Raw genomic sequence first — 11,587 nt, 5'->3', positions numbered from 1 at the left:
TTACTGACTGGGTTAAGACATACTTTAACCCCCTTTGTGCCACTGTAGAGCAATATAGTATACGTGGATATGTCTCTGCTGTTTGAAAAGGATGACAATGTATCGCAATAAATGAAATAATATCTTATCTGACATCATACATTTTTACATCTTTAATATCTATTTCTTTCTAGAGCTACTTAATGCTACAGAAAAATGATGACCTGATATAATCATACTGCATTTTAATGAATGATGATGCCACGTCATTTTAAATTGCAATTTAATTGCATTAAATATGTGGCCACATCTTTCATACATGGCCCTACATATGCACTATATGTAAATTAATGGTCACGTCAAACAGATCTGCTGATGCATGCAAACCTTAAACATACAGGAGAATTTCTGGCACACCAGAAAATTCAGTAATAAATACGCTATAAGAATAACCAATTTCCTGCGTCTGCATTTTGTTTTGCACTGTTTAGAAGCAAAGCTAATGATTCACATCAGAACTTGGCTTGCTATAGCCCAAAGGCTTGCTTGTAATATGAAGATTTCTGAGTATGTTAGGACAACGGTGGTCTGCTATTAGTGTACTCCCTAATGTAAAATTTACTTTGTGGATTGCAGCAGTCACCAAAAATAACAATTCTGGAGATTTTTAAAGCAACTGAGAGTTTTTCAACTGTAGGAAAACTGTTTATGAAAATCACCTTAAAATGATGAATTGATAATTACTACAATGATTGTACTATATTTTTTTTACTAGAGTAAGGTAAAAGAAAAACCTTCTGTATTCAGCTTCCCCTGCAGCTGCCACACCCCCCAGATACATACCTGAGCCCAATCTCAACCCAGCAATGTGCACAAAAATAGAGGCTCTATCACTCCTCATTGGCTCAGATACAGCAACAGGAGCCATTGGCAGTGAGTAGGGAGCAGGGATTGGGCTGAGCCCTGGTCTGTGTGTCTTGTTGATACACAGAACAGGGTTCTGGAGGGAGCATGCACGAACGCCCCCATAGCAAGCAGCTTGCTATGGAGGCACTCTGAGAAGAGGAGGAGCCAGGATTGCTGGTGGGGGACACCAGAAGAGGAGGATCGGGGCTGCTCTGTGCAAAACTATTGCACAGAGCAGGTAAGTATAACATGTTTGTTATTTTAGTATACAAATCCATCCTCTAAATCACTTTACACGGTGCCAAAAAAAGCATGAAATTAATTTGCACATCTTGTTTTCACATTTGCTAACTTTTTTTCTGGTAAACCCAGGGTGCCTCAATACAGGACTCTAGATTAGTGTCCTGAGTTGCCATAGTGTGGAAAGGTCGGCCGCCAGCACCATAACAATCAATGATGCTCTAGGACAGGGGTCTTCAAACTCTGGCCCTGCAGTTGTTCAGGAACTACAATTCCCATCATGCCTACTCATGTCTGTGAATGTCAGAGTTTTACAATGCCTCATGGGACGTGTAGTTCCTCAACAGCTGGAGGGCCATAGTTTGAGGATCCCTGCTCTAGGGGCAAGGACACATTCTTTGCTATGGTGATGACAGCTGGCTTGCCTGCACCATGACAACACATGATTGTGATCCAGGGCGGGCTGCATGCTAGGCCACCCACAGCAGTCTGCTTCCTCTACACATTTTCACCACCTCCTGCCCTTTGTCACACTGCCAGAGTCAAAAGGTAGGGAACTGATAAAGAGGGGACTGTGTGATTGGAGAGCTTTGTGATGGGAGAAATGTGTGATTGGGCAGTTCTGTAATGGAGGGAGAGGGGGAATGAAGGGAGGACTCTGAAATGATGGGGGACCTCTGACGTGATGGGGGGCTTCTGATGTTCCTTTAATTGGGGTACAACCTATATGTTAAATATATTTTCCACCTAAAGGAAAGGGGGTCTGTTGTGCTGTAGGAGTAGTTTATGGGAATGTTGGAGGAGTATTTAAACTAGAATTGAGGGGGAGCATGAATTAGAATACCAGGGCAGACAAGTCAGACAGGGATTTGTTTTTAATTTTTAGGGACTCGTTAAGGACTGGAATAGTACCACTGGATTGGCGTAGGGCCAATGTGGTGCCTATATTTAAAAAGGGATCAAAGTCTTTGCCAAGTAACTATAGACCTGTTAGTTTAACTTCTATAGTCGGGAAGATATTAACAGTGGCATGGACTCCAGAGAGAGAGATATAATTTTGCCCCTGTACAAATCGTTAGTAATACCTCATCTGGAATATGCAGTCCAGTTTTGGGCACCAGTTCTCAAAAAGGATATTGGGAAACTGGAGAAAGTGCAGAGAAGGGCAACCAAACTGATAAGACGCATGGAGGAGCTCAGCTATGAGAAAAGATTAGAGGAACTGAATTTATTCTCTCTTGAGAAGAGGAGAGTAAGGGGGGATATGATCAACATGTATAAATACATAAGGGGTCCATATAGTGAACTTGGTGTTGAGTTATTCACTTTAAGGTCATCACAGAGGAAGGGGCAGTCTTTACGCCTAGAGAAAAAGAGATTTTGCCTCCAAATATGGAATGGTTTCTTCACAGTAAGAGCTGTGAAAATGTGGAATAGACTCCCTCCAGAGGTGGTTCTGGCTAGCTCACTAGATTGCTTTAAAAAAAAGCCTGGATTCTTTCCTAGGTGTAAATATTATAAATGGGTACTAATATTTATAGGTAACGTTGATCCAGGGAATATTCGATTGCCTCTCCTGGGATAAGGAAGGATTTTTTCCCCTGCTGTAGTAAATTGGATCATGCTTTGCTGGGGTTTTTTCGCCTTCCTCTGAATCAACTGCAGGTATAGGATTATGTATATGGGATTGTATGGTTGTGTTTTATTTACTGTTTTTTGTTTTTTATTGGTTGAGCCAGATGGACTTGTGTCTATATTCAACCTGACTAACTATGTAACTGTGGGTATAGGATTGTGTATATGGAGGTTTTCTATTTGTGTGTGTGATTTTTTTTTTCTATTGGTTGAACTAGATGGACGTGTGTCTTATTTTCAAAGAGACTATGTAACTATGATGTAAAGGAGGGCCTCCGATGTAAGGGTAATTTCATCTAGGCAGTTGTATGCATTGTTCCAGACTCAGATTTCCCACAGATAAGTAACATTTCATTTTTTTTTAATTTTACACTTGGGCGTTGATTGGGTTGCATCCTTTAAAGGGTGCCGCAACTAAAAAAAAATATGAGCTGATATAGTTGATGTAGGCCAAGCTGATCAATATGGCATATGTCTGTCTCTTCATATCTTTTTACAGAAACTTGTGTATATATATATATAGAAAGATGCCTTCCCACTTTGTGCTAAGCAAAATGTAAAACTGTTTTGTTTTTTTGTCAATGTACCAAACTTTATAAACTGTTCTACTTCATTTAAGTAGGTAATGCAGGATAGTTGTGTTTGCCATGGCTCCTGAAAACCTGTCTAGATGAATCAATGAAAACTGAGCAATTACTATCCAGAAATACACTTCCCCTTGTTATTGCTTTACTTTGTATGCTTTCCGGGATTCAAGTACAAGAAAAAGAGGGCACCGATAAACAATATCAGCACTATGCGCACAATGTTGCATCATATTGGGGTTTGCAGAAGTCAAGTTAATATTTTTTTTTTAAATGTAAGCACTTGTCAGAGGAAGAAATTTAATACAAGTATATGTGCACTTTGTATTTTCTGGCAATATGGGCATTGCAGAATGCAGATACCTGTATAAAACATCTGACTGCAGCATCTGCACTAGCTAGCCATCAACATTATACTGTAGTAGCATCAACAATGCAATGCATACAGAAACTTCTGGGTTATCATAAAACTGTTGTGATTGTGACCAATTTTTTGTCTGATGCTCTCTTGTAAATAACACTGAAAAAACAAAACAAGAGGATACACTAGGCTTGCACATTACCTTTTTTATTCCAGTTATAAAACTGATGTATTCTCACAAACAGATGAGAATAATAAGCTCATCAACATCAACAGTGATCCATATTGCCTGATCCTCTGCACATATTTCAATCCAGGAAAGACACGTCCTGGTCCTATGTGGCTGACATGTGACTGTGACTGCCCTCTTCATCAGAGCCAACCCCTAGATCCTCTATAGCCTGACTTTATATATTTAAATGATTTTTATTGATTTCTTATTTTTTAAACAAAGGAAAAAAAAAAGGAGCAGAAACAACAAAGAAAAAAAAAAATATATAACATTACATTTCAATAACACCATATCTATATACCTAAACATGGTATACCACAACCCATCTCAAGTCTATGTATAAACCAATTAATGAATCTCGTGGACTCTAATAATGCACTTGTTGCTGAGAGTTGCCCACCGGATCTCTCAATATAACCAGGTGGGTTCTTCCTATTAAATAAAATACCCACACTACAGCAATATACCATTTAGTAATAAAAAAAAAAGAAAAAAAAAAAGAAAAAAAAAAAAACAGCCTGACTTTATATACCTTACTGAACACCACCAGGAAATAATCTTGCTCCTCCCAACGACAGGTGGGCTGCATGTGTCCCAAGTCACTTGACCTTACTCACTGTTGTGTATCAAGAGCCCAATAAAACACATTAAGGAATAAAAGCATGAGCAAAGTGTTTCGGCTTCCAAACATACACAGCAGGGGCGTAACTACAGGGGTTGCAGGGGTTGCGATTGCTACCGGCCCCATGCTCCAGGGGGCCCAGTAGCAAACCAGTGGGTGAACTTCCAGGATTGCAAAAGTCACACTTGCGACCGGGCCCTGGCATTGCACCACTGTGGGGAGGCCCAAAGATTGCAGGAAGGGAGCCCACTGCAGAACTTGTGAAAGGATCCTGCTGCGGGACCGTAATAAAAGGCCATGCAACGAGAGTAAAGAGCCCCAGGATTAGTGGGAAGAGCCCTGGGCTTGAAGGGAAGGGCCCCGGCCAGGGATCTGGGGGGGGCCCTTCATGGTTTCTTGCATCGGGGCCCTGAAGGCTCTAGTTACGCCTCTGATACACAGTCATATAAAGAACAATACAGTGCATTGTTCACTACTGCACTATGCAGTAACATGTACCTTTTACCGCCAGTTACTACTACACAAAGCCTTCATTTGAATGGGTTGCAGATGCACATCAAAGGACATACAGTAAAATAGAACATGCACTATTTTTTCCAGTACAGCACAGTACAACACATGGTAGTGCGCTAACTTGCGTTGTGGTGTGCTACAATACAGGTGCTCTGGAAAAGAGTTGGATTGGTGCATTGGGGTGCCATTCAAAATGAAAGGCACCCTAAACCACCACGACACATGCTTTATAACACCACACAGTAAAATGTGCTTGTTACCAAACTGCATAAGTGTGAAGCCAGCCTAAACCAGAGAATAAGCATTCTCCCTTGTATTCCGTGTTCTGGCCTCTAGATAGGATCAAAGGCATGGAGAACTGCATTGTGGGATACAGGGAGGGGCATTACTTCTTAACATTTCAGTTTCGGGAGGCTCCTTAGTGAGCCCTGGAGGCAGCTTTCAAGCACTTTTGATATAATACTAGGAATGAGATTTTAGGGCTGGTAATTTTTCTGAGAAAGGTAGTAACCTTATCTTGGCACCCATTAGTTAGATGACATTTTCTTTTTTTTTCAGGAAGGTTTACTTCAAGTGTTCTGTAAGAAAGAAAATCCAGGGAAGACACTTCCTGGACCTATGTGGCTGACACCATCTTCATCAGAACCAAGTCCTAGATCCTCTATAGTCTGACTTTATATACCTTACTGAACAACACCAGGAAATACTCTTGCTCTTCCCACTCACAGGTGGGCTGCGTGTGTCCCAAGTCACTTGACCTTTCTGTTGTGTATCATCAAGAGCCCAATAAAACACAATAAAGTATAAAAGCAGGAGCAAAGTGCTTTGGTTTCCATACATACACAGTCATATAAAGATCACTATATATTAGTAAATGAATGTAAGCATTTCTATGAATCACAAGAGGAAAAGTCGGCACTGGGAATGGCATCCAACAATGGTTATCCTTTATTGCAAAAGCATGTATAATAGCTGTAAAACAGCCAATGTGTTTAGGCTGTTAGGCCTTGGTGTTAAGCATGCTTAGTCTTAACCTGTGCTCTATGATTCTGAGGAAACTAACTGTCCTAATGGTCAGCTTAAGATATGTACTATGCCCAGTCATTCCCAGCTGTGTTTTACATTCTGGCAATACAGAATGATCTCTCATGCCACATATAAAAGACACAGTGAATAGTGGGTTGATCAAATGTGGTCTTCCATGTTCCACTATTCAACAGTGGATGAGTAAAGATTCATCAGTTTCGGAGCATCCCTCTTGAGGGCAGAAGGTTTCCTATTGTAAATAAACCTGCCCCAGCTAAAAGTAAGTGCTTCAAACACCAGAAGGTGCCAAAACATAGAAATGTGTTCAGAACAACCATTAAGAGCATACAGGGCATCCCCTGGTCTTAACAAAGACATTTTCACTAGGTGCCTTTGGGTGTCATTAAAAATTAACGCACTGTAATGTACAGTGCATTGTCCACTACTGCACTACGCAGTAACATGTACCTTTTACTGCCAGTTACTACTACACAAAGCCTTCATTTAAATGGGTTGTCGATGCACATCAATGAACATACAGTAAAATAGGACATGCACTATTTTTTCCAGTACAGCACAGTACAACACATGGTAGTGCGCTAACTTGAGTTGTGGTGTGCTGCAATGTAGGTGCTCTGTAAAAGAGTTGGATTGGTGCATTGGGGTGCCATTCAAAATGAAAGGCACCCTAAACCACCACGACACATGCTTTATAACTCCACACAGTAAAATGTGCTTGTTAACAAACTGCATAAGTGTGAAGCCAGCCTAAACCAGAGAATAAGCATTCTCCCTTGTATTCCGTGTTCTGGCCTCTAGATAGGATCAAAAGGCATGGTGAACTACATTGTGGGATAAAGGGTAGGGCATTACTTCTTAACATTTCAGTTTCGCGAGTCTCCTCAGCGAGCCCTGGAGGCAGCTTTCAAGCACTTTTGATATATACTTCCGCTAGTGTTTCCACTTAGCCAGTATTTTAGCAAGCAAAATGTTAAAAAAATTGTTTTTTTTAACCAAACTTAATACTAGGAATGAGATTTTAGGGCTGGTAATTTTTCTGGGAAAGGCAGTAACCTTTTCTTGGCACCCATTAGTTAGATTACATTTTCTTTTTTTTTCAGGAAGGTTTACTTCAAGTGTTCTGTAAGAAAGCAAATCCAGGGAAGACTAGATAGGATCAAAAGGCATGGAGAACTGCATTGTGGGATACAGGGAAGGGCATTACTTCTTAACATTTCAGTTTCCGGAGGCTCTTCAGCGAGCCCTGGAGGCAGCTTTCAAGCACTTTCAATATATACTTGTGTTGCCACTTGGCCAGTATTTTAGCAAGAATACTGGTAAAAATGTAGCTTTTTTTTAACCAAAGTTAATACTAGGAATGAGATTTTAGGGCTGGTATTTTTTTCTGGGAAAGGTGGTACCCTTATCTTGGCACCCTTTGGTGTCATCAGTTAGGTGACATTTTTTTTTTACCTTTTTTTTTTCAGGAAGGTTTACTTCAAGTGTTCTGACAGAAAGCAAATCCATATTCTCAAGCAACTAAATTGTTTACGCCAGCCATACAGAAATTCAGCCATTTAAAGTAATGCACTTTTTAGCGATTACTGAAAAAACATTTGTGTGCTTTATTAAAATCCACAGACGATTCGCAAATAGAGTTAGGTCTTCATTTCATTTTCTTTCTGCAGACATTATATTTGATTAACATTTAAGCATTAGGCAGCTGAAAACTCAGACTATGCTAAGGAAGGCAGCTGTCTTGTTGCATTGCTCCACACAGCCTGCTCTGGTCTGCCATTCATTATTTAATCTTCTTTTTAAAGACTCCACAGACTTTTCCCCTGGCCATCTCATTTTGGGCCAATCATCTCACACAGCATGTTTTTGCTTTGTACTCTTCCAGACGTACTGAGGAAACAATTGATCAACAACAGTTAAATTGAAGTTTATCTAATTTGAGAAGTAAAGATGGATTGTATGGAATAAAAGCCCTTGAAACGGACAAATCTCTACTTTCTTCATGCAGTTTATTAAAGTATAGACTGGAGGGTAATCATAATCATAATTTGATAATTTGCAGGAATACAAAGAATTTATAGAAATAAACATTACTTTTTGAGTCATATAGAAGTAAGCTTGTGTTATAAGGGTGAGGGACAAGGTACAAAGGCTTTTGACATCAGGTAAGGTCAGTTTGCTTGTAATTTGAATATATTCCTCAATAAAATGTGAAAGACATTTCAAGGGCTCATGCACACTGCAGCTCAAAGAAGCTCAAAGAAGCTGCTCCTACAGGCGTTTGAGCTTTTTGAAGCTCTCATTTTTCTCTGCCTGGAAACTCCCCTACATGTTAGCCAATGTGTTCATGCAACTATAGGCATTTTCAGGATTTTACAGGCATATGAGCTTACAGGCACAAAAAATAAAAAAAATAAAAAATCCACCAAACTCAAGTTTTTGGGAAGAGCTTTCAAGCAGAAAAGATGCATATAAGCGTGCATAAGGGCTCATGCACAATGCAGCTAAAAAAAATTGCAAAGTTGGGCACTTAGGCATCTTTTCTGTGTGAAAACGCCTCTCAAAAAAGTGAGTTTGGTGGGGGGGTTTTTCTGCCTGTAAGAGCATATGTCTGTTAGCTATTGAAAAAGCCATAGTGTGCATGGAAAAAAAATGAGAGCTCAAAAAAGCTCAAAAGCCTGTGGGAGCAGCTTCTTTGAGATGCGCTGTGCTTGAGCCTAAGTGTGCAAAAATGTATAAAAATTGTCTTTTAGTAATGTTCCAGCTTCTTTGTTTTTCATATACAGTGGTTAAGAAAATACTGTCTATTCACTGGAAGCCCTGGTAGGTACAGGAAGTTCCCAGTGACCCTGCTGTGGGAATGCTGTGGAAATCCCAGTGGAAATTCTGTGGTCAACTGTTGTACTTTGGTCATTTTCCTCTGGCCGAATTTTGTGGCCAAATGTTGTTTCTTACTTTGGCCTCAAGAATTTGCCAAAGGACGATACAGCATTTGGCCACAACAAAGTAACAGCAATTGCTGTGGCCAATTTTTGTGGCCAGAATAATAAACTACATTTGTAAAATTTGTAGAAAAAAGAAAAAAAAAATTATATATATATATTTATTTATTTATTTATTTAAAACCTACATATTTTTTTCCATAAAAAATAATAAGATCATGGGCATAAATGACTGCATAATTCAGCCTGCTCTCTGCTGAAAAACGGGTCACAGGAATGCAAAACAAACTGCACTCTGTGACCCACAGGAGAAGTACAGCCAAACGAGCTTTGGCTGTACTTATTCTTTAAGCTTAGCATTTAGAGGCAGGAAAAAACCTTTCTGGTTTACGTTTTTTATTGGAGCTTTCTGGCAGAAAAAAAAACGCCATACACTCCTAAGCTCTCCTAAAGTATGTACAAAAACGCTCTATATGAGCTTTTTAATTTTTTCTGCCAAGAGAATTGCCATTTTTTTAAGCCCAGTGTGCATGAAGTCTAATGGTAGTCCTTTTGAAGGAAATCTAACGTAAATTTTCATGAAATACCAGAGTTGTATAAAGTACTCGAAACCCATACTTGAGTAAAAGTACAAGTGCTCGATCAAAAAGTGACTTGAGTAGAAGTGGAAGTGCTCAATCAAAAAGTGACTTGAGTAGAAGTACTAAAGTATTCAACATTTTTTTATACTTAAGTATTGCAAGTAGTTTTTTTTAAAATTTTGCTACTCAAGTACTGAAAGTAAAAGTACCAGTAGTTTTGAAAAAAAAATTGCTACTCAAGTACTGAAAGTAAAAGTACAAGTACTGTGTTATGTAGTTATTAAAAAAAGAAGTCAGAAGTTTAAACATCATATTGTTTTTTATTATTTCAAATGCAGCTTTGATTTATACATACAGTAGCATTTATTTTCGTATGCGCTGATAATAGACATGTTTTGAGCTTCATGAAACCTGCCATCCACTGTTCTGGCAGTGGTAATTTTTATAATAGTAACGAGTAACTATGCAGCACAAAAAAAAATATTGGAGTAGAAGTATTGAAATCATCGAAAAAATGTAGTGAAGTAAAAGTGGAAGTAGGAGAAAAAAATTCTACTCCAAGAAAGTACAGATACCGCCTTTCGGTACTTAAGTACAGTAGTGAAGTAGTTCTACTTAGTTACTATACATCTCTGTGAAATACAAACTTGAATCGATGTATTAGCCCTTTTTTATTTTGCTTTCATATTACTTGCTGTTTAGTATTTTGGTAAATTTATTTCATATGCAGATTTTTAAATATTTCATTCTGTGTTCACCTGCATATTAGAAACCATGATTAGTAGTCAGACTTTCAAAAATCGACTTTATTTTAGGTAGTATGGTTAGAATTCTGGGGAGATTTTTTTTTTCTTATGTCGCCAAAAATTATTTATTTAACATCTTCAAGTAATATAATCATTTCTGTTTGACTTGTACAAAAAAAATGCACATCTTTTTTTTTAATAAAAACAAAAAGTTAAAACCAGCATCAGTGTTCATTCAAGACTGCCATCTTTGAAGCCAAAATTCGGAAAGTGGCTACAATCCCATTTTAGAAACCTGGGTACTGTAACACCGATAAGCAGCAATACAAAGTACGATGTTGGGCCATTGGTCCATGTTGGGTGAAGAATTACTTATACAGCTTTCTGTTGTTCTTCCTTCCCAATCAGAGACTTGTAAATGTGAGGAATAAAACCACCACCAGCAATTGTGGCCTTTATGAGGGCATCCAATTTTTCATCACCTCTGATGGCAAGCTGCAAGTGACAAGGTGTAAAATGCTTCACTTTGAGATCTTTAGAAGCATTCCCTGCCAACTCAAGCACCTCAGTAGTAAGATATTTCAAAATGACCGCTGTGTACACTGCAGCAGTTCCACCCACACGTCCATGACTGGTTGTTCGGTTCTTTATAGTTCGATGCATATGACCAACTGGAAACTGTAAACCAATTTTAGCAGAATGTGAAACAGAAGCCACCTTGGCTTTGCCAGAGTCTTTACTAACTTTACCACCAGCCATATTGTCTCCGAGTACAACTCACTAACGTCCACTACACAGCTCACAATAAAGCCAACTTATCTGCAGCCATATAAAAAACAAGGAACAACAAGACAAGGGCCTCAGCAAGCCTCTGGGGAGATTTTTATGCTACGTTTGATATATATATATATATATACAACCACTCCTTTGTCTAAGTTTTTGCTTACTTTCTCATAAAAAAGAAAATATATACAGTATCTCACAGAAGTGGGTACACCCCTACCATTTTTATAAATATTTTGTTATATCTTTTCATTTGACAACACTGAAGAAATTACACTTTGCTACAATGTAAAGTAGTGAGTGTACAGCTTGTATAACAGTGTAAATTTGCAATCCCCTCAACATAACTCAACACACAGCCATTAATGTCTAAACCGCTGACAACAAAAGTGAGTACACTCCTAAGTAAAAATGTCCAA

General features: G+C 38.8%; 1 protein-coding gene across 1 annotated transcript; it reads right to left on the bottom strand.

The window, feature by feature from the left end:
- Nucleotides 1–10,586: 10,586 nt before the first annotated feature.
- On the bottom strand, nt 10,587–11,247 carry LOC309544831 (histone H2A.Z-like). Its single transcript, XM_082243815.1, has one exon. It carries the CDS (start codon nt 11,142–11,144, stop codon nt 10,758–10,760), a length of 387 nt encoding a protein of 128 aa, XP_082099941.1. The 5' UTR covers nt 11,145–11,247; the 3' UTR covers nt 10,587–10,757.
- Between the last annotated feature and the right edge of the window lie 340 nt (nt 11,248–11,587).

The sequence above is a fragment of the Pelophylax lessonae genome (genome assembly GCF_965119305.1).
Source record: "Pelophylax lessonae genome assembly, chromosome: 1".
Classification (NCBI taxonomy): Eukaryota; Metazoa; Chordata; class Amphibia; order Anura; family Ranidae; genus Pelophylax; species Pelophylax lessonae.
This window is presented reverse-complemented; position numbering and strand designations above follow the sequence as displayed.

Coding starts and splice junctions, on each gene's coding strand:
- LOC309544831 (XM_082243815.1), bottom strand. CDS start 11,144: ATGGCTGGTGGTAAAGTTAGTAAAGACTCTGGCAAAGCCAAGGTGGCT.